Source organism: Vitis riparia, chromosome 1, assembly GCF_004353265.1.
Source record: "Vitis riparia cultivar Riparia Gloire de Montpellier isolate 1030 chromosome 1, EGFV_Vit.rip_1.0, whole genome shotgun sequence".
NCBI classification, from domain to species: domain Eukaryota; kingdom Viridiplantae; phylum Streptophyta; class Magnoliopsida; order Vitales; family Vitaceae; genus Vitis; species Vitis riparia.
This window is the reverse complement of record NC_048431.1, coordinates 10,775,100-10,802,432: the sequence shown is the minus strand read 5'-3', so window position 1 is coordinate 10,802,432 and position 27,333 is coordinate 10,775,100. Positions and strand designations below refer to the sequence as shown.

The following is a 27,333-nucleotide window of genomic DNA, read 5'->3' as shown; positions in this document are numbered from 1 at the left end:
AGTTGATGGCGGATAGTTAGACAGTAAGTTCTCAATGGAGTGTGCCGGAAGGGGAACGGGAAGGAGGTGCATTGGGCCCGCCACAAGACGCTGTGGTCGCTGTGGAGCCGTTGCTTATTGTTCCGTTTCTCACCAGGTTTGCCCTAATTCTGAAACTCTATTGTTTAATTACTCTGCGATATCCCAAAACTGATGTCTGATTTACTGGAAATTGAAAATTCGCTAGGTTTCACACTGGAGTGATCATAAAGAAGAGTGTGGGAGGTTAGAGCAACAGATGAAGCGTGTGGATGTCTTAAGTGATTTCCCCTTCACGTTCACTCCGGAGGCCACAATTCGGGTGATGATCTGTTGTGAATTATTTTCTTTTGCATTTTGTGGACGTGAATGATGTTCTTGTTTTGGTGTGCTTGTGTAAGATTGTTGAGAAGCAGGAGAGTAGGTGCTCATTCCTGAGCAATAGGGGTCTTCATCGGGTGGGAATGTGGATGTGTGAATGTCCTTGCGGCGATTCCCTTGTTTCTCTTGAGTATTCAAGGTTTCTTCTCATCTTCATATTCTTTTTCACTCGCAGAAACCACGAAAGCAAATTCATCAGTGATGTCATTCTCCTGTTTAAGCTATGTCTTTTTTTTTTTTTTCCCTACCACTACGACTGCTACTACTATTATTATTATTTTAAATTTCTGGAACACAGTATATAATGTTGAATTGGGACCGGAGACAAAGATCATTGCATCGCAAAAGCTCAATGTAATGATCATAGCATCACAATAGCTCAATGTAATGATCATTGCATCACAATGGCTCAATGTAATGGAAGTAGCAGGCTTGGATGTGTTGAAATGATGTTATATTAGTTCTATGAGACAAGTTAAATGAAAGTATCACGTTGGATGTGGACCTAACCTTTTGGGTTTAGGGTTTGGCATTATTGAAACCTTTAGAAAGGATCACTTTTAGCTCTGCTTAAAAAAAATTCAGCTGTGATGGAATGGGGAAAAGTGTTGTTTCAAAAGTAGCATTTAAGTGTTTGGTAAACTTCATTGATAAATTGTTGCGAATTAAAGCAAATCTTACAATTCTGATTTTGACATTTATTTTTTGAAAGGAGTATTTTCTTTTTTTTTTTCTTTTAGCTAAATTCATAAACATGTTTACAATAATTAATTTATTTTTATTTATTTATTTTTTACATGTCATAACAATGGTATTAAATATAAATCTCAACAGTTATAACACATTGATACTAAAAAAGTTTTGACTAGACATTCAATATCATGTGATTAATATTACTCTGAAATTGTTCACTTATTGTGATATTGGTCAATTAGTAAATGATATATAAAAAATTTTGATCCAAAAAGTTAAATTTTTGTTCAAAACAGAAATAATGTCATTTGAGATGTTTGCTTTCTGTAATAAAATCTAATAAAATATTTGATAGATTAGAATATATCTTACAACAGTAAAACATTAACAAAAACTGTAAAACAAAAACAAAATATTGGTTGGAACTAATATTGAAACAAACCAGAGTTTGTAGATGTATTGGGAAGTCTTGCATATAAAATACAAGCTGATAAAAAAGAAATAAAAGGAATAAAGGAAGAGGCAGAGGGTACAAACTAAGTATGATATTACAAGAATTTTCTTTGAGTTTCTAGCCAATGCCTTTCCCTTTGCAGTTGGTCTTCTTTTATATTGGAGCAAAGGGATTCCACTGTCTCTTAAGTCTAAGGTCTTGAGAAGGTTTGAAGTCCATATAATTTAGAAGGTATTAAGTATGTAAATCTTCCTTTTGAAAAAGTTGTCTTGATGGATAAGGATGAGCTAGAGGGATGCCTTATAGTGGGAGCTTTTCTTTCCTTTTGAAATCTGTCAAATCTGTCTTAACAGAAATGGATGTCTTGCATAGAAAAGTCATGATGCCCTGTCCTGCAGAGACTATTTTCTCTTTAAAGAGTCTAGATGAGCTTGAAAAATTCAAATGACCTGGATCTTGATGAGCTGTTTTTCTTATCTGAAATTGTAAGGAGTCCAAATGAGCTGAGTCTTGCTGAGCTGTTTTTCTTGAAGGAATCTAAAAATCTTGATGATAGGAGTCTTGTGTCTTGAAAGAGGAGATATTTAAGTCTTGAAGTGGGGCCTTATGGCAAAATGTCATAATTGTCATCTTCATTTTCTAGAATAAATCTAGAGGTCAAGTCTTCCGAGTCTTTAGAATCACTTCCCGTCTTTGAAAGGGTTTTTTGAAGAGCCTTTTTGCTAAGAAGTCCTAGAACTTTTAAGGATGATGCAGAAGGAATTTCCATGAGAATGGGTGTTGAGGGAGTTTTAAGTTATTGAAATTTGAGTGATTTGGGCTTGAGCAAGTCTTGATTGTAAAGTGAATCAGTTTTGACTACAATTGATATAGGCAAGATCAATTCTTGTATATCTTGTCCACCATTTAATTTTGAATTCTCTAACCAAATGTGTAGGAAATGGAGAGCCTACCTTCTGATGTAGATTGAAGTCCTAATGGAGTATCAAAGGGACTATGAAATGGGCCATATACAACATCAATTTTGAGTATTGAGAAGGAGCTTTGAAATTGGTCTTGAAAAGTTCAAATCCTTGACGAATAAAAGGGGGAGAATCTCTTGAGTAGCACTAATATAGAGTTACTGTTCTTGAAACCAGTTGAAAAAAGGGTTTTTGATATTCAAATTGAAAATGAAAAAACCATGAATGGTTTGATGGCTTCAAATAAAAAGCATTGTACCACTCATCCATATAATTATAGTAATTATAGGAGTTTGGTATAATTTTTTTATTAGAAAATCTTTTGGAAGTACAAGGATGTTGATTCTAATCCTCTAGAGAAAAAATCTTGAAAATCTTGATTTTGAAAAAAATATATATATTTTTTTCGTAACACCATTTTCATCAAGCTTATGCTTGATTTTGATTGATCCTATATCAATCAAAATATATTCATAGAATTCTCGGCCTTTGTCCAACAATCTTGGGGAGAAATTAACTCCTTTAGGGAGGATTTTGGTCATGATGAGTTGTTTCTTTGCATTCAATTGAAAATTTTCAAGGGGAGAGGATTGAACCATCAGGGAGAAATCCTTTTTAATACATTGGTGTTGAAAGAGAGAGAGAGAAAACCTTAATTCTCATTCATATGATTAACTTCTTACAATAGAGAAATATATATACAAGGCTAGGTTGAACTAACTACCATATATGTGACCTATATTAAGAAAGGAAAGAAAAATTGTACACTATAAATACATTATATTCAACACTCCCCCTCAAGCTGGAGCATATATGTCATATGCACCAAGCTTGTTACAAATGTATTTAATCCTAGGACCTCTGAGAGATTTAGTGAAGATGTCTGCTAGTTGATCATTTGAATTAACAAAACTTGTAGTAACACACCTTGATGCGATCTTCTCTCTAATGAAGTGACAGTCAACTTCAATATGCTTGGTTCTTTCATGAAAGACTGGATTGGATGCAATATGTAATGCGGCTGGATTGTCACAGACTAGCTTTATCCGTTCATTTTTTCCAAATCTCAATTCCTGAAGGAGTTGCCTCAACCATATGAGTTCACATGTTGCCAAAGTCATAGCTCGATACTCTGCTTCGGCGCTTGATCTGGCCACTATATCTTGTTTCTTACTCTTCCAAGATATTAAGTTACCTCTAATAAAAACACAATACCCTAAGGTGGAACGCCTATCTAAGGGTGAACCAACCCAGTCTACATCTGTGTAACCAACAATTTGGGTATGACCCTTGTCTTCATACAACATACCTTGGTTCGGTGTTCTTTTAATATATCGAAGAATGCGGATCACAGCATCCTAATGGTTGTCACATGGTGACTGTAGAAATTGACTAACCACACTCACAGGAAAAGAGATGTCTGGCCGAGTGATGGTGAGGTAGTTTAGTTTGCCTTCAAGGCGTCGATATCTCCTAGGATCTCTTAGAGGCTCCCCCTGTCCTGGTACAAGTTTGACATTTGGATCCATAGGAGTGTCAACAGGTTTACATTCTAACATACCTATTTCTTCCAAGATGTTTAAGGCATACTTCCTTTGTGACATAACTACACCTGAACTGGATTGAGCTATTTCAAGTACTTGAGTTTGCCCAAGTCTTTGGTTTGAAAGTGTTTGAAAAGGTGTTGCTTTAGTCTTTGGATACCCTCCTGATCACCGTCTGTAATGACAATGTCATCCACATAAACTACCAAATAGATGCACTGGTTCGAAGAGTTATGATGATAGAAAACTGAATGATCTGCTTCACTCCGAAGCATTCCAAACTCTTGAACAACTGAACTAAAACGCTCAAATCATACCTGAGGAGATTGTTTCAAGCCATATAGAGAGCGGCGTAACTTACACACTAAACCAGACTCCCCCTGAGCAACAAAACCAGGTGGTTGCTCCATATACACTTCCTCGAGAAGTTCACCATGAAGGAAAGCATTCTTAATATCCAATTGATAAAGAAGCCAATGACACATAGCTGCCATGGAGAGAAATAAGTGAACAGAAGCAATCTTGGCAACATGAGAGAAGGTGTTGCCATAGTCACAACCATAAATCTGAGTATAACCTTTAGCAACCAAGCGGGCCTTAAGGCGATCAACCTGACCATCAGGACCAACTTTAACAGTGTAGACCCAACGACATCCAACTGTAGATTTACTAGGAGGTAAAGAAACAAGATCCCATGTGCCATTGGAGTGCAGAGTAGCCATTTCATCAATCATTGCCTGTCGCCACTCAGGATGAGAAAGTGCCTCACTAGTGCTCTTAGGAAGAGAAACAAAGGATAAAGTAGAGACAAAGACAGAATAGGATGAAGATAATCGATGGTAGCTCAAAAAATTATAAATAAGATGAGGATTACGAGTAAATGGATTACCTTTCCGAAGAGCAATAGGCAAATGGTCAGTAGATGACAGGGTCGGGGTAGGAGAAATCGGTGGGACAGGAGGTGAGTCATCAGGTACCTCAGCTGAAGAGAGAGGAGGAGCAACAACACGATGTCGATGATGATAAACTTGAAGAGGACAAGAGAGCGCATCTGAAGGGGGGGATATATAGGGAAGTGACAATACTTTAGAAATGGGAAGAGATTCAGAGGATGAGAAGAATGGAGAGTCCTCAAAGAAGGTGACATCAACGAAGAAAAAATAACGATGAGTGTCAGGGGAATAACAACGATAACCCTTCTGAAGTCGAGAGTATTCCAAGAAGATGTATTTCGTAGCCTTGGCGGAGAGCTTTTCTTGTCTAGGTGTGAGAGTATGAACAAAACAAGTACAACCAAAGACACGAGGAGGAAGGAAATAAAGAGGTTGGGTAGAAAAAAGGAGGGAATGAGGGATTTGGTCATGTAATATAGATGAGGACATACGATTAATCAAGTAACAGGCTGTAAGAACAGCATTCCCCCAAAAACGAAAAGGAACATGACTATGGAGAAGGAGGGTACGAGCTGTCTCAACAAGATGTTAATTTTTACGTTCAACAACTCCATTTTGTTGAGGAGTATGAGCACAAGATGACTGATGGAGGATCCCATGTTGGGACATAAAAGAAGTAAAGGGTGTAGAAAAATATTACCGAACATTGTCACTGCGTAACACTCGAATAGAAACATTGAATTGTGTTTGAATTTCAACATAAAATTTCTGGAAAATAGAGAATAACTCAGTTCGACTTTTCATTAAAAATAGCTAAGTGCATCTTGGATAGTCATAAATGAAAGTGACAAAATACTGAAATCCTAAAGTAGATGCGGTCCGACACGGACCCTAAACATTAGTGTGGACAAGTTCAAAATGAAACTTTGCTTGATTATTCAAACGCTTTGGGAACAAGACACGAGTATGTTTCCCAAGCTGACACGACTCACACGCAAGCGATGACAAAGTGGAAAAACGAAGGACCATCTTCTGGAACTTGGAGAGACTAGGATGACCTAGACGATTGTGAATGAGAAGAGGAGCATCGGTGGAAATGCAAGCTACAGGAGATGAAGGTGATGTAAGGTGACAGAGGCCTTGAGACTCACGCCCTATGCCAATCGTCTTCCCTATACTCCGGTCCTGCAAGATCACAGATTTATCAGAAAAAGTGATAGAACAGTTAAGAGTGCGAGTTATTTTGCTGATGGAAATAAGATTAAAAGGACACTTAGGGGCATAAAGGATAGAATGGAGAGGATGAGTCAAACCAATACCTTTAGCCATAGTTTGGGAACCATTAGCTAAAGTAACAGTAGGTAAGGCAGATGTAGTAATAATAGAGGAGAAAATGTATTTATTACCAGAGATATGATCAGATGCTCTAGAATCTAGAATCCATAGGCCAAGAGAAGGAGACTGAGTAAAACAGACAGAGACATTACCGGTCTGAGCAACAGAAGTAACAGAAGCTGATGTGGCTGCCTGATATAGGAGATAGGCATCATAATCACTACTAGTAAGGGTGATACTCTGAGATGTGGAGCTCGCAGCGGAGTCAGGTCAAGATAGCAGAGGATCAGATGACTGAGCAATGTGGGCAGTGCGAGGAGGCCGTCCATGTAACTGATAGCAAAGATCTCGACTGTGACCAAACTTATTACAATAGGTGCACTGAGGATGTTGTCCTCGACCTCGATTGCCACTACGTCCTTCTCGAGAGTTAGTCTGAGAGGCTAACACAGATGAATCTGAAGGACCATCAGTCGACAAGGTCTGAGTAGAGGAGAGGCGTAAGAGACGAGCGAACACATCATCCAATGATGGTACTGATGGACTAGCAAGAATATGATCTCGGACAGACTCAAGATTTGGACGGAGGCCAATGAGGTTTAACACCATAAAGAACTTGTCAGTCTGTATTTGTTGAGCTTCAGCACCATTAGTGAAGGGCATCAAAGTTAAGAACTCCTCCTTCAGAGAAGCAATCCGACCAATATAAGTAGATAGATTCATGTCCTGCTGTCTCACATGAACAATATCAGAAACCACCTTATAAAATTGTTGAATATCATTCGTGTATAAACCTTTAGCTCGAGTCCAAAATTTAAAGCAAGTTTTGTAGGCACGAAGATGATGTAAAATTTTGGGATCAACAGATTGCCATAAAACGCTGCATAATTGTGCATCGATTTTCTTCCATTGCACTTTGTCAACATCAGGTATAGCATTCTCAGGTGTCACAAGATGATCCTCATAACCTTGTCCCATAAACCAGAGTTCCACGGACGCTGACCAGGAGAGATAATTCTCACTACCAATTAATTTTTCCGATGTGATAGTAGGAGATCTAGAGATGATGGATATAAAAATAGGATTTTTAGTTGCCATATCCACTTCACCTGAGATTGAATCACGTTTGGATCGAAGGGAGCCCTAAAGGGAGGTCGGATCACAGCTCTGAAAGAAGAACCTGGTATGTCGGGACCCAAACAAAGGAGAAAAGTGACTGGAGATGAAGAAGAGGCCTTCCCAAGGCACACATAGGTCTCAGCCGAGGAAGGGAGCTGCCGTCGGAGGCTGAAAGAAGACTTGTAGAGGCTGAAATGCCAAAAAAATGGAGAAGCAGGGTTCAGAGAGGACTGATGGAGGCTTAGAAGTGCAAGACGGCGCTGGACGAGCCTGCTGGTAGAAGCTCGGCACCAGAAAGTGGGCCACACGCCCTCACGCGCCAACGCGTGGGATTCAGGCTGTCGGGGAAAAACGATGAGTGGATTGGTTTTTGGCTCCGGTGCTTAGAGAAAAGTTGCAGATCTCCTCTTTGCGCTCCTGATGATGTGGTCGGTGTTGGAAAATATCGCTGGGAAAAAGAGTCGCCGGAAAATATCACCGGAAAAATGTTGACGGTGATGAGGGTTTTTTGACCACGATATGACTGTTCGGAAAACTTTGGGAGATGGAAAAGGTGATTGGAATGAAACATGGTCACTGGACGGATTCTCATAATTAATTACACGGGTAAACTAGAAAAAATAAAGTTTTCTCCCTTGGCTCTGATACCATGTTGAAAGAGAGAGAGAGAAAACCTTAATTCTCATTCATATGATTAACTTCTTACAATAGAGAAGTATATATACAAGGCTAGGTTGAACTAACTACCATATATGTGACCTATGTTAAGAAAGGAAAGAAAGATTGTACACTATAAATACATTATATTCAACAATTGGCTTCGAAGATAGGGACTTTTTAGTGTTTAGATACAAAGAAGAAAATGGTGAATTGGTTGGAGAAAAGGGTCTAATAGAGGAATTTATATTTGGAAAATGAAAGAGATTTCAAATTGATTTGAAGTAGTAGTTGGTGTAAAGAAAGGGGTTGGATTTAAGGGTGAGGATTTTAGAGTCTTAGAATTTTTCTTTCTAGTATGGGATTCTTTGGTCATAATAATTTCATTTCAAGATGAAGATGGTTTGGAGGAACTCCTGTAAAACTTCTCTTGTAAAAAAATCTGGAATAAAATTTGAAGTTCCTTTTATAAATTCTATTTGAAAATAAAAATCAGATGGAATTGTTTGTCATCTTGCAAAGACTTGTTTTGAAACCAATTTTTTTAACAATTTTTGAAGAATCTCTTTAACTCTCTTGCAATCAACTTTGAAAAGAAATTGTTTGTTGCAAAAGATCATCTTGAAATTTCTAAATACATAAAACAATGGATAACACTTCCTTTTTAGTAGTTGAGTAATGCAATTAGGGTCTTATCCAAATTCTTGAGCGATATCTAACATTTTTTTTCTTGATCTCATATTCTATGTTTTAGTATTCCTCCATATCCTTCATTTGAAGCATCCGTTTCTACAATTATAAAAACTTTGGGATCTAGAAAGTTTAGATAGGGCAATTTTTGACTTGACTCTTGACCTTTTGTGCTATCTTTGTATCGGTAGGAGTCCAAGGATAAGAGTTGTTCTTAAGTCTACTAGCAATGAATTTACTATCTTTCTTAAATTTAGGTAAATATTTGAAACATGATTTAAACTTCCTAAAAATCTTTGGAGTTGATTTTTGTCCTTAACTTTATTTAGAAATTTGTTGTCAAATTCGATTGATCTTTGAATTAGTCTAATTTTCCCTTGATACATTTCATGTCCTAAAAATCTAATTTTAGTGTTTGATAAAAAGGGAAAAAAACTCTAATTTTGGTTTAGAAAAATTTCATATTTGTAGTTGAAACTACAAATTCGGTTTTTCTTGACAATATCAAAAAATGTTTGAAGGTATTTAGAATATTGGTCTATTGATTATGAAAATATTAAAACATCATCTATGTATACAATTTAAAATTTGTATAAGGATTAAAAATGTCATTCATTCCTCCTCATATTGTCCAAATGGTACTGTAAATGCTATTTTATATTTGTCTCATTCTTTAATTTGTATTTGCCAAAATCTAGATTTATGTCAAATTTTGAAAATTGTTTTGCTTGATACAACCTTTCTAACAAATCCTTTTTGTTAGTAATAAGATATCTAATCCATTAGAGAACTTCATGGAGAGGTTTGTAGTTTATAACAAGTATAGAGGTTCATCTAGTTCAACTTGGTTTTGAATATGAAAAGCAGCACAACGCTAAGGAGACTTGTTTTTTCTCATCAATCTCTTCTCCAAGAGATTTTAAATTTCCTTTTGGTAGTGTTGAAGCAATTCTTGATTCATTTGTATGGATCTTGCTTTGGTTGGGTTTTTTTTCCCATTGAAGTCGTTAATAAATGGCGAAGATATAGTATGCTTTTCTCTTTCCCAAAATGAATTGAAAATTTTTGAGCATGCTTCTCTTTCTAATCTTGTTTTAAAAGCAGTGATTTTTTCTATTACTTCTGGTTTGTATTTACATTGAACTTCTTTGGATAAATACCATCCCCATCCAAACCATCTTCATCCTCAAATGAAATCATCATTATTAGAGAATCTTATTCTAGAAAGAAAAATTCCATGACTAAAAAATCCACACCCTTAATTCCAACCCCTTACTTGACACAATTTCTAATACTTCTTCAAATTGATTTGGCATTCTTTCTCATTTTCTAGATGTAAATTCCTCTATTAGTCCTCTTCTCCTACTAACTCACCCTTTTCTTCCTCATATATCCAAACACTGAAAAGTCCCGCTCTTCAAAGCCAATATATTAGGATAGACTTCTCATTAATGGTTCAATCCTTTCCCTTTGAAGAATTTCAATTGAATGCAAAGAAACAAACCCATCATGATCCAAATCCTCACTAAAGGATTCAATTTCTTTCCAAGATAGTTGGCTAAAGCTTGACAATTCTATGAATATATTTTGATTGATATGGGATTAGTCGAAATCAAGCACAAGCTAGATGAAAATGATGTTATAAAATAAAAAATTGTTTCTAAAAAAATCAAGATTTTCAAAATTTTCTCCAATGGATTGGAATCAAAATCTTTTTGCTTCCAAAGGATTTTCTAATAAAGAATTAAACTTCTATAATTACTATGATCATATGGTTGCCTAGTATAATTTTTATTTTTAATTTATTTATTTATTTTAGACAATGAATGTAATTGTTCTATTAATAAAATATAACAAAATATTTGATGGATTAGAATAATTTCTTATATTTCATATGAATAATGTACCTTACATATAATTACTAGAAAATATTTTTGATAAAAAAAAATTACTAGAAAATATTTAATAATATAATATAATATCTATTTATTACATAAAATGTTAAATTTCTTTGTTTTTTTATTTTTTTTATGTAGTTAAATATCTTTGTTTTTTTTTCTTTTTATGTAGTTAAATATCTTTGTCGCTAATATTATTAGCAAATAAATAAATATAAATTATCAATTAGTTATTAATATTCCATTTAATACCCAATATTTGTCTTGAGTGTAAAGTGGGTAGTTCACTAATTTTAGGGATTCTTGGAAAACCATTTTTGAAAAGCTGTCCCTGACCTATTTCTCAAAATAATTGCCAACGTGGGTGATATTGTCAGACTATCACTTTTTGTTTACTTCATTAAACAAATTAGTTATAAAAAATTATGAGAAAGTGATTCTAAGGGGTCTAGAATCAATCTTAAATGAGAATTTCATTACTAGATTTGCATTTCAATGTACAACTTTATTTGCAAAGAAGTCAAGTTTCAACTGTTCGGTGACTTTTCACATATGCCCCTGGACATAACCATAATCAACCAACTATTATCTTGTGTACCTTAGTTGCCCAAGCCATAATCACACCAATGAAAAGATGACCATTAACACAAAAATGCAATTTAACATTGTGTAGCTTACTTATATGCTTCATTTATGTTTGGAAATATATCATTGAATGAGAGAATGGTCCTTTCAAATTACATAATTCCAATGAAGGATCCATGATCTGCAATTCCAGAGACTTTTGCTACTGTGGTTGGCAAAAGATCAAACCTTGTGAAAGATAAAAATATCCTAGTGAATTAGCACAGATGTCGGATGGCTATGGGGTTAAACTATTTTTAGAATTTACTATTCATGTAACTACATCTTTTAAGGTTCACTCACATTTTTTTTATTCTGTTGGCAGGTTAAGTGATTGCTGGAATCTTTCAAGTACCTTGTGCCCATGTAGTGGTATTATCTTTTGCTGCCAGTAAATTTTTGTTTGAAGTAATAATGTTGTTTCTAAAATTTACTTGGTGTAAAAATGCAGGCCCTATATCTAGAATGTCAAAGTGTTTAACTAGTTGGAAGGACTATTATCAATGGAGGTGCATCCCTCTACATTCACCAGTTGCTTTGCTTCTTCACTGGGTATGACATGTTATGTGATTCAGTTCAAAGTTGGCTTTTGTGTAACCGTTCTCATATCCAATCATTGTTTGTTATATGTTGCCTTATCAACTTACCTTAGTTTTTCAGTATTTCAAGATTAGGAGTAAGTATGATGAATATAAAGTATACACATAAACTAGTTTTGCTATTCTTCAACTGTAAAGATCTCCATCTGATAATTAAATTGAACAATTCCAAGAAAAGGATAAATTATGATTTTCATGATCAAGCCAACATCTGTTGCAATGCACAGCAAGTTGTAAATATTGTGATGTTATTTATTTATTTATTATGATTTTTAATTTTTTTTTTCCCAGCCACTTATGGTGTATCACGCTACTCAACTTGCTGCTATGAGAAACTTGAGTGCTGAAATCACTAATAAGTTGTGCATACATTATCTTGGTATATCTTCATCTTCATTTTAGATGCTTAACGTTGCTTTTATTCCTTAAACTATTATACAAGTATTTTGGTTTCATACTCTACATGAAACTTTTGCCATTTCCTTCCCCTATTCCATTGACCTTTTTAACTCTGTCTGCACGTTATCTGTGAAAAAGTCTTATACTTGTCGGGCTTGTTATGGCAGTTTGAATCATATTTTAGTGCGATTGCTTTAATCCTGGCTTTATACTGCTTTAATCATTCCAACAAATAAATTACCAGCATGGAATGACATCCAATCTTAGTTTGGAAGGGCAGCATGTCCTCTTCACGCCAACCTGGTGAGGTTGGTCTGGTTTGGATCCTACCCTAAAAAGTGAGATTTGGTTGGAATGTTGTTGGTGTTGGTTTTAGATTGAGGATTTGCTAAAGCTGCTGGTGGTTATATGCTTTACAGAGTAAAGAATTAAGATGCACAATCTGATTGATAATCAATGCCGCTGTAATCTGTTTTGTGCATAGTGGAAGTATTCATGGTGTCTAATGAACGGATATGTAAATATGCACAACTTTAGCACATTGAATGATTATGTTCAAATATATAAGATGCTAAAAGAAAACCTCGCAGTCATTTTCTTTAAAAACAAGCTACTCCTTTTTTTGCATTATCTATTAGTGGTTATAATCATGAAAATTTTATCCTTCTTTGTTGATTGTCTATTTTTAGAGTAGTATTCTTTTGGTTTCACAGAATTTTTTAGTTTTTTTTTATGAGTTAAATCTGTTGCTTTACAAATTACATCTCTAAGGGCCCGAGAAAGAGCTTCTTCAACTTGCTGTGTTTGGGGAGTTGCATGCACTTTTTCCCGGTGTGCAGGTGCATATAGAGTTAATTGGGCCTGCAATTCCAGAATCTAGGTCAGTTGTATACTTCATTATAATCTTCTTGAGCATTTTAGTTTGATTCCTGTCTACATTTAGAGAAGTTCAAGTGGGTTGGGACTTGGGGGTCAATTCAAGCCCACAACTGACTAAGAAACACCTTTTCCTTCCACTCATCATCTACCATGGACCTGAAAAAGTAAGAAGAACAGATCAAAGTGAGAGTGATTCATTTTTTTTTTTTTTTAAATTAAGCATCAATTCAGAATATTACATTGAAAAGAGAAATTTTGATAGCAGTTGGGTGATTAAAGATAACATGCCTTTGTTTGGGATATGAATTAAGAAGTAACAAGCTTGCAAAATGATATTTGCAAAACTAGTGATGTTGAGATGGATGTTTATCACCAGATTATGAGAGAATGGTTGATCCCTAAAAGGAAACAAATGATAATGATAATAGTGAGCACTCGTACATATTTTAAAAAAACCAAAGGAAGAACAGTGAAGACTAAATGTTTTTACTGTCTCTAATCCATCATCCATGTGTAGGTGATTGAAACAGATGTTGTTTATATAATTAAAAGAAATTAGAAGTGGAGGTGTGCTTATGATTGTTTTAACAAGCTAGGCTTTGGCTATTCATAGATCTTGAACTCATAATTTCCTTATGAAAGGTAGCAAGGCATGGTGAGTGGTTGTCAAATGGAGAGTGCAATTGAACCTGCGACGGTTAAAAGTGTTAACTCGTTATATGTTGTTTCCTCAATTGTGGTGCCTTGATCCTAAGCTTCATCTAAAACATCACTAGAGATGTCAACAATACCTTCGTTGCCCAAATGAGAATGGGTAAAGTTTGTGGGATGACAAAATGATCTTCTTGTCAAATGGTCAAGTCCAAGGAGGTTAACCCCTCCATACCAGCATCATCATCAACAAATTGGTCCTTAGGGGTAGTCTTATCACCCTCATCGACTAATTGATTGTCACTCCTCACTTGAGGTGAGATATCAATTCTATTAGTGTCAATGCACAAGTAAGAATAAGAGTGATAATAACTTTAAAAAAAAAAAAATTACCTCTTTCACCATTGAGCTTAATTGGTTGAGTTGGGATTGGGACACCAACAAAGAAGTGTTTCCTTTAAGTGAATGAGAGTTAGCTTCATCATAGTACATAGACTTGGGCCTAGTCTTTTGGTGCTTGTAATGACACTCGCTAATATCCTCTAAGCTATCATTCGATGCGTTGAGGACCTCTGCATTTCCATCTTTTTGAAGAGCTTGGTTCATTCATTTTCTAGGGGTATGGTGGAATTAGCTCGGTCATCCATTGTGCAACCAGAAGAAGGTCTTGAGTCACTATCAATAGGAGCATAGTCACTGTCAATAGGGCATCATGGAATTTGAAAACTCGCAATTTATTGTGTTAAGTGAGTTTTTTGCTCAACGTTTTAAAAACTCGCAAATGTGGAATTTGATACACCACACCCATACAAGACAATATCAAATTCTACATTTGTGAGTCATTGAAATGCTTAGTAGAAAACTCACTAGCACAATGAGTTTATCCTTGGTGAGTGTTCCCAATATAGAGAAAGGAAAGTGTATGAAAATAATCACTTAACCATCCATATATAAGTAATGGATGGAGAAGATGGATGAACCTCAGGTTCTGAAGAACATAGAATTATGTTCAACTTATTGTAAATGTTGGCTAATAATGGAATGACAAGGCAAAGTATTGACCTTGAGCCATTTTACTAGCAACCTTGAAGACTCCAATGTGAATCAAGGCAACATTCCTCCTTATAATAACAAACTTTCATAACCAACTTGCAAGTAAAGCAACCAAATATATCTCTTCAACATCTTTCTCAAGCACACTAAGGTCATGGAACACCTCTATCTTTCGCCAAATACGAGGTCCAACAAGTCTATAACTTTAAAAGGATTGAGTCCCTTTAGCCTTTTGTGTCTTGTTCCTCACATTTTTCTTTGGGGCCTTCGTATACCTTTTGAAGTCTTTATACTAAAATGCCACCTGTGAAGCAATTTTAACCAAAGACTTCCCCCTCATCTTATAACAAATTTGATGATAGGTGAGAATCAAATATCAATAGTTTGGTGGGAGTGAACTTTTTTGTATTATATGTGCAAAACTGATTGCAAATTTGTTGTTGTAGTAGTCTTATTGAGTCATCCCATTTAATCTTCAAATCTTCTAAAATGATCTTCAACCATAGTAGTTCACAAATTTCTTGAGTCATTGCGCGAAATTTTGTTTCTATACATCTTAGCCACCAAACTTTGTTTTTTTACTTCTCCATGTTACCAAATTCCCACCAAGAAGGTGCGATACCTAGTTGTTGACCTTATGTTAACTACAGATCCAACATAATCTACGTCCATGTATGCTTCAAGTGCTAGCCCAAGCTTCGTTTAAATAGGATGTCTTTTCTTGGAAACCCTTTAAGATATTGTAGCACTCAATAATCAGCTTGCAGATGAACTTCTTTTAGACTATGCATGAATTGGCTAATCACACTCATAACATGTGCTATATTCGGTCCTGTGTGAGATAGATAAATGAGTCTCCCGATTAGACGTTGATACATCTCTCTATCTACCATAGCATCTTCCTCAGCTTCTCTTAGCTTATGATTAGGATATATTAGTGTGCTTGTTGGCCTATACGCTAACTTCCCCGTTTCCTTGAAAAGATTCGTTACATATTTTTGCTGAGAAATAAAAAATTCTTTTCTTAGAGTGTGCAGCATTGATTTCTAGGAAGTATTTCAACCTTTCTAATTCTTTAATCTCAAATTCCTTGGTTTAGCATTGCCTTTAAGTCTATCTCTTTTTTTTCATCATTTCCTGTCATGATGATGTTGTCTGTATACACCAAAAGGGTTGTAACTCCCCTTGAATTTAAATGCTTGATGAATGACGTATGATCTCTTTGACTTTGTTTGTATCCTATGTTTTTTATCATTTTAGCAAACCTTCCAAACCACGTCCTTGGAGATTGATTTGGCCCATATAGAGCTTTCTCAGTTTACACACCTTCTTAGTGGCTAGGTTGCTTTCAAATCTAGGAAGGACTTCTATATAAACCTTTTTTTATCAGTCTCCATTCATGAATGCATTTTTGACGTCAAATTGTTATAGATCCCAATTATAATTCGTTGCCAATGATAACAAAACTTTGATCGTGTTCATCTTGCCAATTGGGACAAATATCTTTAGATAATCCGAACCATATGTCTAAGTGTATCCTTTAGCCACTAATTTTGCCTTGTACCTCTCTAATGACCCATTCAATCTATACTTAATAGTATAACCCACTTACATCCCATTGGCCTTTTTCCTACAGGCAAATCTACTAACTTCTAAGTTTTATTCTTCTCCAAGGCCTTCATTTTTGCATTCATGGTTTGTTTCCAATTTTCGTTGGATAAAGCCTTGGATAGAGTGGTAGGAATATGAGTATTGTTCAAACTTATAAGAAAACTCTTATGGAAGGAGACAACTTTTTGAATGATACAACATGGGAAAGTGGATACAAAAGACATTTAGCGCATTCTCTCGTTCCCTTCCTAATGGTAATATGGAGGTTTTAATTTACGGGTTTTTCAAACTGAAGTTCTTACTTAGTTTGTGAGGGAGGATGAGAAACTGCTACCTCATTTTCAGAAGCCAATTCAAATTCTTAGACTTGTATAAATTAGGGATTGTAGCTTTCTTCCTTGAGTACACTTTGCCAACCATTCGATCAACAATGGGCTCAATGGATGACTTGAATTCAAAGAAGGAGGGTATAGATACTAGATCAAACAATGACTTGAATTCAAAGGAAGGTATGGATATTGGATTAGACACTTTGGGAAGGCTAATGGGAAGACTCAAATAGACACTTTGGGTATAGATATTGGATCAAACAATGCCTTGAATAAAATAGGAGTCTCAATCCTTATCTTTCTTGATGGAATTCTCCCTTTAAAATTGAGACAAAAAAAAATTTTAGATGGTGAATGGTAGATTTGATTGTTCTTGGGTCCAATTTTCCCCTATTTTGATTGTGAACATGCATAAAGGACACATACCCAAATATTTTAGGAATGAGATGGTTTGTGGTTCTCATATTAGGATAAAACGTTGAGGCTATTTTCATGGGACTTTTGAAACTAAGATTTTGGAGGGTAATCGATTAATGAGATGTGTAGAGGTTAAGACATCTTCCTCCTGATAAGATTTAGGCACGTGTTTTTTGGAACAAAAAAATTTGTGTTGTATCAAGGAGGTGACCATTTTTCCCCTCAACAACTCCATTTTGTTGTGAGTTGTTTACACATGATGATTCATGAATTATTCTTTCATGTTGAAAGTATGGAGTTAGGACTTGGTTGAAATAATTTCTGGCAAACTGAAACATCTTAATTTTGACACCATACTAGTTTTTTTTATTATGTTATGGAAATTTAGGAGAAAAAGCTCACATTAGATTTGTGTTTAAGTAAGAAGACCCAAGAGATATTGATAAAAAAAAAAAAAAAGACCCAAGAGATCCTAGTACAATCATTAATGAAAAACACAAACCAATGTGTCCCAGATTTATTAAGGACAATAGAAGAACCTTGAATATCACCATGAATTAGATGAAAAAGATTTGAACTTATTTTATTACATGTTGGAAAGATTGTACGTTTGTGTTTGGTTATTTCACATACATCACGATGAAAGCTCTCAAAATCTAATTCCCTAAACAAAGAAGAAAATGAGATCTTAAGAGTTCTAAAAGACTGATGTCCAAGTTTATGATGATGGAGCTAAAATTTTTCTTTATTGAAAAGGTGGTACTTAGAAAGAAAAGATACAAATAATTTGTTTGGTGTTTCAAGGTAGTATAGCTCGTTCCATTTCTTAGCAAGTCTAATTATCTTCCTTAAATCTTGGTCCTGAAATACACAATAAGGTAAAAAATCACATTGCTACTCAAATTTTGTGTAAGCTTTTATATAAGGACAAGATTAGTAGACAATTGTGGAACGTGAAACACATTTTTAAGTGTGAGTGTAGGACTAATTTGGACATCTCTTATCCCTGTGATGGTGGTTAATGAACTATTAGTTGTGATTATTTTCCCACTACTTGGATAAGAGTTATAGTTGTTAAATTGGTGTGATGAGTGAGTCATGTGATCTGTGGCACCTGAATTTATAATCCATGAATTGGAAAAAGTTTGATTTGAAACTTCTAATCTAATAGAAATAGGAAATTTACTAGAAAGTGCCAGTGAGTAGGTACCTAAAGGTTATTCAAGAGCAATAAATTTATCAGTTTTTCAATCTCCTCTTAATTGCATCTGCCTTGTTCTAGGGATCTTTCTTCAACTGGTTGAACATAAGACAAGTGTGCTTGCTCATTATCCCTTTGTTGCTTTCCATTGTAACCCCACTTTTTGGTAGATGTAGATGGCTTGCCATGGAGTTTCCAACATCACTCCCATGTATGCCTTGCCTTCTGGCAGTAAGTGCACCATAAGTTATCCTTGTTATCACGGTTTGGGACCCTTGACCGATCAACCCTTTTATGATTAGTAGTGTTTGCCTTCTCATCTCTTCCCTTGTTGGTAACCATAGTCGAGCCTTCCAAATTCTAAGGTTCGAGCACAACACTCCTGCTTTCTTCTGCTTGAATAATATAGATAGTCTCATTCAAAGTTAAGAGCTTTTTGCTAAGTATTTGAACTCTAACTTGGTTAAACTTAGCATTGAGACCAACTAAAAAATCATAGGCGATATAATTCTTTAGGATTGTCGCATCCTTAGGCATCTTGTCTTAATGCATTGATATTTGGGTTGAAAAACACATAGGATGTGGGAACCTAGCTGACGACAATCTGATGTGATGACGGTCTGTGGTGGTTGGAACTTGACGCGATCTCGTGGTGGTGAAGGACAATCACAATGAATTTGTGGAGGACACGCTCCTCTATTGTTTTTGACAATGCAAGGAGGGTTGTTGTCGCTAGCAAAGGCTTAGATAACTTGAGAGAGAGATCATTGATGTCGAAGAAGACGGGTGTGAACAGAAAAGTCGAGTGGCTAGGGCTTGCAAGAGCGCTACCAAATCCAATTGCAAGGAGTGGGAGAAGGAAGATCTATACTAGTGCGAAGCCAAGGGTGCAATCTCTGTTTCACGATGAGTTTGCAATTTGATGAAAGTGATGAAATGGGTTTTGCTTTCACGATGGTGTGGTAGGGACAATGTGATATCAGTGGCACAACAGGAGGTGAGGCAAATATGAGAATGGCAACATTGAAGGAAACCCGTGATTGCAACGACAAGGTAAAGGCAATGATGGGATCTTTGTGTCTGCAATGATGCAATTTTTGTTGCAGCAGGGGTGTGAATCAGGTGAAAGAAACCTTTAATCAACAATGAAGGTCAACACTAAACTTTGAACTAGGCAATGAAGGCAAAAAAAACATTTCTTCTTGATTCATAGATTTATGAGCCTAGAGCTCTAATGCCATGTAAAATATGAAGAATTGGAAGGTAAAAAGAATAAATTTTTTCCTTAATTTCAATCTGTATATACCCGCATATTTATACAAATATTCCTACCACAAAAAATAGAAATCTTCCTAACCTAGTAATATAAAATATTCTTGATTACGGGATTGTCCTAATTCTCTCCTTAATTACAAAATTATATAGTTATAATCTTTCCTCATTACATTCTTCCACAATATATAGAGACTTAAAAGAAAAACCTATTTGACTAAAACCGACTCTAAATGTCTTTTTGGACAACCTTCATTTGAACTATACAAATCATTTTAAAAAAAAAAACTTCCTAGACATGATAAATTTTTTAAGAAAAAAAATTTAAGTGGAGACTAAACATCATGTCTAATCAATTGGTACAACTAAATGGATGAATAAGAATAGTTATTTCTTTCCAACATCTTTTATTCATGGAACCATCTATTATTCTATTGGGAGTAATCATTGTGTACAAAACATGCCTTTAGGGTAATAGGATTTTTATTTTCTTGCTATTCATTCTTGTTTTTCTGCATCTGGATGAACAGGGATGGTGAGAGAGTTGATCTTTACACCTATGCTCATTGCATTGAGACAGATTGCATGTGCAAATCGTCAAGTGGGAATACCTGCTCGGATGTATGCTCTGGTAGAACTTCAGCAGTGACACTGAGGCTCCATAAAGGTTTTTATCATGAGCGGTTCCGAGATATAGTGAAGGTTTCTCTCTCTACATGCCTGATACATTCATGCATACATCTATATGTGCATGGATGCTTATGCGCAAGTGGCCCACATATACACATCTGACAGAGTATTGTTAAATGACTGTCTGCTGCTGCTTATACATGACCATAGTTTTTGTTTATCAAGCAGCAGCTCCTTGCAATATTCCATGATCTTTTTATGTGGGCAATATTCCTTAATGCATTTAGTCATGCATACATAAAAACTGTATGTATTTCATTATTTCTGTTTTTTGGCCAGGATTCCATTCCTCATTTAGTCATTGCTCCAAATGCTGGAATTGCTGCCTATTCAAGTTGGTTACCAACCATTGTATGTCTTTGATACCTGAACATATATGGTTTTGTATATGTATTTGTGTTTTGGAAATACATGAGCCTTTCTTTTTTAAACTTAGTTTACTGTATGAGCATTTCAGGAGTTGATAAAGGAACTAAATGTCCCAGCGGTTTTTTCTGATTACTGTGAAGAAGCTTCTCATCTGGCATCTTGTTGCATAAGCACCGTAACTGGCCACCCTATGACAATTCCTGTATGTTCACGACGTCTCTTTGCTGTCTTGTAATGTTTGCAAAGCGATGAATCAAACTATAACTGATTGGATTGCAATTGGTAACTTTGTCTTGCAGATTCAATTGAATCCATTCAGACAGCCAATGGTCATAGAAGATAGTGCTCTGTTTCTTCCATGTTACTCAAATTGCTTTCTATTTGGGATATGAGCTGGTTTGCTATTTCATGTGTTCCAGTAGTGTTCTCAGAGTTCTTCCCAAGAATATTCCTGTATCTCTTGAACCAATAGAATATAGGACTAAGGAAGTACTGTTCAAGTGAGTAATGAAGCCTGACATGATATGTTCGCTGATGTAGCAGTCTTGTTTTTTAGGTGATAAGAAGGATTCTTGATGACATATCTATGCAACTTGTCATGAGAAAACAGCAAACTGGCAAAGCAAACTGGCAAAGCAAGATCAAGGGTCGGTGCTTGAAACAACCCTTACTAAAACTGATCCAAGGCATGTGCGATCCAAGAAAGACTTAGAAGATCTCTCAGAAATTTGCTTACCTTGACCTGGGTTGTGGCTAATCATTTGAATCAGAAGTTCATGGTATTGGTTTTCAAGTTATTTATGGCTAATCATGTGTATGATCATCCTACACATTGAAGAATGATCAAGTAGCCAAGCTTGAAAATGATTAATCATCCCTACACAAGTCTTTGATTGTCCTTGTATAATTTTGATTCCACCTTTGGTTTTTTTGTTATGTCGTAAACCTTTTCAATTAAACTTGATTATGTAGCATGTGTAACAGAAGTTTGAGGGTTGCCACATGTTCCTTTAAGTTTCCTATATATATATATATATGGTACACATATTATGGTATTAAGTTCTAGATTCTAGGAATTTTCAGACTTCATGTCTTGACTCCATTTTCAATTAAAATTCACTTTTTCCTTTATTTTCTATTATTTTCATAGCAACCTAACATGGTTTGGTAAGAGAATTCCCCACTATGTTTGGATAATTTCATTTAATCTAAAGAAAAGAGCAAGCAAGATGGAGAATCCATCTAAGAAATTGTAGGACGATGGTAAACTTTCTATTTTTTGGTCTTAAATATGATCATTAAATTCTCTAAATAATTTCTTTCAATTAATGTACGAACAATGCTTAAATTAGTTCCATTGATACTTGATTGTCTCTTGAACATCGAATAACTTGTTTTGATTGATTGTATCCGATGGAGATGAATTTCATAGATAAATCTAGTTCTTAATTGTTAAAATGAGAAATAGAAGATTAAAGGTGACTTTGGGCACTTTGAAATCAAAACTCAATTGTCAAATTAGAGTTCCAAATTTAAATTAAACTTAAAATCTGATTTACTCTTGGATTAACTCTCGATCCTCAAAGTGAGAGAAAAAGTTAATCTCTTAGTAGATTTGAAATCTATCTTATAAATTTCTCTAAATGTTTATCTTTTATTTGTTTAGTCTCATTAGATATTTTAGTTATCCGAATTTTAGTTTTTACTTATATTCAATTTAATCTTTAATTATTAGATAATTAAGTAAAGTTTTATGTTTAGATTCCGTAATCAATTAGTTATTTTAACTTAGGTAATTAAACACATTAGTGTTAGTCTAAAGAACAACTTAGCTTAACTGTTGACCATAATCTTAGACTAAAGTTTGGATTTAATGTTTTATATTTGAATGTGTTACGTAAGAAGATTTTCAAAGAGGCAATCAAGTTAAAAGAAAATTAAGAAGAAGAAGACTTTAAAGAGATGATATTAATTCAATACTTTAAGATCTCTTTGTGAGGTTCTTGGTGTGCTAAAATCATATTAGATTTTATATTTTATTAAAGCACCTTATTTCATCCATAAGTTTTAAATTTTTTTATACTTTTAATTTGGATGAAAATCTTTTAAAGTGGGAAACCACCCCTTGATTAATGTTATTCTTGTTTAAAAGTTAATTAAAAATCAAATAGATGAACAAGCTTTACCATTGATCTTTAAAACCCAAGCCTCTTTGGACAAAAGAAAGTAGACTTTTTAAAAGATTTTTTTAGAAACTCATTTATGTATTTTTAGTAGTTTTGATATATATATATATAAATGAGATTGATTATTTCAAGAATAAAACCCATGTTGGACATGCTTTTTCATCAATAAAGAGTTTTTTTTTTTTTTTTTTTTTTTTATAATTTTAATTTATCATATTGAACTAATTTGAGTCATTAAAGTTCATTTGTTCATTAAATTTTCTTTAAATATTTTTTATATGCTTGAATAGAGTTTGATTGAAGCTATTTAACCAGTTAAGGTTGGCAGAAGTGTGTTTTAACTAGTTGAGTTGGAAACCTCAACCGATTAAGGATCAATCAATCGATTACTTGAATAAATGAATTTTTGTGATCTAGTGGTGACTTGTCAATGTATTAAATCCCAATAAGTAGTAGTTGATTTATCTGAAAGATCCACTGCTCTATCCCAAACTATGCTTGATGCTATTACGGTTTGCTAGCTCCTCCATGCTATATGTATGTTATGTAGGAGAGTTCCAAATCTATATTAAAAATTATTTGACTCTCAAAGAAAAGTTTTTTGAGTGTGTATTGTTCTTAAACTTGCACTTCATCTTACTACACCTCAATCTTAGTTTCTTTGTATCCATTTGAGCTAAAATTGTGAAGTAGGATCTTATTCCTTTTCGTTTGTAACCTTATGAGGTTTGCAAGTGTGAGATCACTTAGAGAATTTGAGAATATTGGGATCTATTGTAAAAGCTCATTGGAACCATAATACAATTGTAAAAGTTTGGAGACTTTATTTTTAAAAGTTGTTGTGAGGGTCCCTTGGAACCATAATTGAAGTGCAAAAAGTTTGAATGTTTTAGCTTTAAAAGTCTTGGATTAATGGAATCCTTAATAGAGGAGAGTGGATGTAGGTTAACATTAAAATTATTAAGTTTGCATCTGTCTATCCGTTATTTATTTATTTTATAAGAAAAATATTCCTTTATTGTTTTTGTTATATTATTGCTTATATTTGTCCTTATATTCATAATTGTAAAATTTGTAAAAAATAACCACCAATTTACCCCCCTTTTAAGTTTACCTTAGGTTAACTAACACTTAAACCTAAGATATAGTAGTCTTTTATTTTATTTATCTTAACCAAGGCTATAATGTAAAAAGATTTTTATTCAAAAACAAAGCTTTAGGATCAAATAGAATTTAAGTCATGATGAAAATGAATAAGCATTTAGACCTTTTGACTATTCTTACTTGATCATCCTTTCTACATGCACTAAAAAAATACCATAGAATGAAATTTAAAAATAAAAGCCAACTTACTTGAGTAATGGTGGTAGACAATATTTGCATTGGATGTCATTTTCCTACTTGATGGGTTTTTAATGGATGGTTGTGCAAAGGTAAAGTCAAGTCTCTAAGCATTAGGTTTATGGATTATAGTAATCGACAAAAGTCGAATGTCATTTTTCCTTAGGGTTTAAACAATTATAGAGATTTAATGAAACAACATAGTGTGTCTAGAAAAGAGTGCTTAAATAAATGGTTATCTAAATGAAATAGATATACAAATAAAAAATACTAGGTTCATCGAGACTATTTCCTACCTACCATAATAAAGTGGTAGTGTATGACCCATTATTTTTTTATAAATGCCAACATGTATATTACTCTATAGCTCAACTAGATTGGCCTTTGCTTCATGCTCTTTTCTTTGATTGAGCAACTTTAAATTGTATGTGTGAGACACATAGCTTGGCCCTAACAAGCCCCATGAAATTCAAAATATTTTGAAATAATTAAAAATTAATTTGATTTTTAAAAAGTTGGATCCTCTTTCTCACACGCATATGCAATGGAATATCATTAAACTTCATGCCAAGACACGTGGCATGGTCCTGAAGGGCCCTTCCATATGTCATATCAAAGTAACATAGTAGGAAAACTTTATGTTCAAGTTATATTAAATTTTTAAAAGAAAAAAACATAATATTTCCAAGAACAAGGTTGTAACTAAGTGGAATAATTAATGAATTTGACATGTTCATTGAAAAAATGAACAAAGATTCAACTCAAAATGAAGAAGTTGACTAGATGATCCTTTTTCCATTTTAGTTATATGGCATTTTAGATGTCTAAAAAATTACTATGAACAAGCAATCATTTTTGTAAATATCACTAAAAAAAAAAAAACTTCATAGTGCATTGATGCCATCAATTCTTGCTTGAATACATCTATGCAGTAACATCACTCATATCCCATATTGTGCATTAAACAAATTGCAAGTTATATTAAAATACCAAAAAAAAAAGTTCTAGTAATATATCTTTAGAAAATATCTAAAGAATAAAATAAGTAGTTTTTAAGATTGAATCATGGGCTTGTGTTCCTTTTCTCCTTTTAAAATGTTCAGTTGAACAAAAAGAATTGAACAAATCCTAGTCAAGAACTTCTTCACTATAGCCAAATGAGGTGATATAAAAGGTTAATTGTATATTTATAGGGAAATATGAATATCTTTTTTCCTAGCCTAGATCTTTTAGGGTGCATGTAATCTATTCTTAGGATGCTTGGAATCCCAGGTTCCTTTATTGTCCGAGCTTGTATCTTATAGGGTGCATGTTATCTATCCCTAGGCTCTCTAGATTTAACACAACAAAAAATTTATGACATTAAAAACCAATAATAAACATAGATCTAGAGATAGAAACTCATACTTACAATTTGGTTTTTCCTAGATCAAATCTCATGCAATGAAGATGTAGAAACTACGATAGTCATTGTAGAACTTGTCTACTCAAAGGTCTTCAACCTGATTTCTCTCTATATGAACCTTGACACAAAAAAAGAAGAAGGTAAACTTCTCTTTTTCTTATTAGGGTGGCTAGGGTTTCTTTCTAGAGGCTCTTTGGAAGATGATAGACAAAAGTCTAAAACCCTAACTTTTAAGGGGGTATTTATAAGGCTTTTTGTTGGCCTAAGTAATTTGAGCCCAAATTAGGTTTGGACTACTTAATCTAGCCCACCTAGGTCCAAATTAATTAATTAGTCCTATTAAGTTCCAAATAATTAATAACCCCAGTTTAAAAAGAGGATTCATAAGACCTAATGCAACCTTGAGCTTTTACTAAAACAACCTTAAGCACACTTATTAATTTGAAATCTAAATCCCTTAAATAAAATGTGTCACCATGAACCTAGAGCTCGAGTAGGGACCATTAGGCCCATAGGAAAATACTACCTCCCTTAAAATCCAATCATGATGTTAACTCAATACCCCACTAAAGAAAGTCAACTACACTCTAATATCCTATGAAATTACAACAAACTAAAACTAAAGTCTATGACCTACTATTCATTACGTGTAGAATCCTTATGAATTAATGTTCATAATTTAACAAGGTAGTGATATCAACCCATCAAGATTACATTTTCAATCCTTAAGTTACAGATCCTCCTATATGTGATCAATTGACATACTTTAATAAATGTAACTAAAGGATTAGAGAGGTAATCTTGATTGGTGATAACATTACCTTGTTAGATTATAAATATCTTGTTAGATTATGAATACCGGTTCATGGGAAGTTTGCATGCAATGGATAGTATGACACAGACTCGAGCTTCATCCCATTGTTATTTACATAGGGTACTAGAGTGCAGTTAATTCTTCATAGTGAGATGTTGAATGAACTTCAAAATTGGATTCTAAGGGATCCAATACTCCTATAGGTCTTAGTGGTCCCTCCTCTAAGCTTATATATCGTGATGACACAATTTATGAAGATAAGACTAGCTTGAGGTTCACTTTTGTGCATAACAACATTTTTTGGTAATTATGCAATGTTGCATAGAAGGATAGTAAACAAGGTTGCAAAGATGATTCTCTTCAGTGGAGTGTTGAATCAACTTTAGAATTGGATTATGAGAGAGCCAATATTTTCCTACGGGTCCCAATGGTCCATACTCAAGCTTTTACAACATGGAAAGACATTAATTTTGAGGGATTTGGGTTTTTGGTTCATAGGTGTGTAGAATGACATTTTGATAAAAACATAAGGTTGTACTAAATTTTATGAATTGTCTTTCTAGTATGAGCTAATTAATTAATAGGAGTTCATTAAGGCTAATTAAATAATTATAAACTAAGTAGACTAGGTTAGGTGACCCAAACCCAATTTGGACTTAAGTGACGTAACTCCATAGGAAGCCCTATAAATACCCCTATTAAGGGTTAGAGTTTTAGTTTTGCCTATCATTTTACAAAGAAAGCCTCGATAGAGAAACACTAGCCACCTTCTAGAGAGAGAAGCCCACACTTTTTTGTGCCTAGTTACATGTGATGAGAGATTGGGCAAAAAAGATCTTTGACGACTTA

At 34.3% G+C, this 27,333-nt stretch overlaps 1 protein-coding gene across 2 annotated transcripts; it reads left to right on the top strand.

Moving 5' to 3' along the window:
• On the top strand, positions 1-21,797 carry LOC117917836 (zinc finger MYND domain-containing protein 15). Of its 2 annotated transcripts, none has more exons than XM_034834272.1 (11): positions 1-136; positions 227-340; positions 420-538; positions 11,594-11,634; positions 11,720-11,820; positions 12,159-12,246; positions 13,038-13,146; positions 20,210-20,381; positions 20,649-20,720; positions 20,827-20,940; positions 21,038-21,797. In XM_034834272.1, the coding sequence occupies exons 1-11, from the start codon at positions 35-37 to the stop codon at positions 21,128-21,130; spliced, it is 1,125 nt and encodes a 374-aa protein (XP_034690163.1). In that variant the 5' UTR covers positions 1-34; the 3' UTR covers positions 21,131-21,797. The 2 variants fall into 2 exon arrangements, with proteins under 2 accessions (XP_034690163.1, XP_034690155.1); XM_034834264.1 differs by having other exon boundaries at positions 11,594-11,640.
• Positions 21,798-27,333: the final 5,536 nt, after the last annotated feature.

Excerpts from the sequence above, each read along its gene's own strand:
- LOC117917836 (XM_034834264.1), top strand. The coding sequence starts at position 35 with ATGGAGTGTGCCGGAAGGGGAACGGGAAGGAGGTGCATTGGGCCCGCC. Across the intron at positions 341-419 it reads CTCCGGAGGCCACAATTCGG|ATTGTTGAGAAGCAGGAGAG; the intron begins GTGATGATCTGT and ends TGCTTGTGTAAG. Across the intron at positions 11,821-12,158 it reads TTGCTTTGCTTCTTCACTGG|CCACTTATGGTGTATCACGC; the intron begins GTATGACATGTT and ends TTTTTTTCCCAG.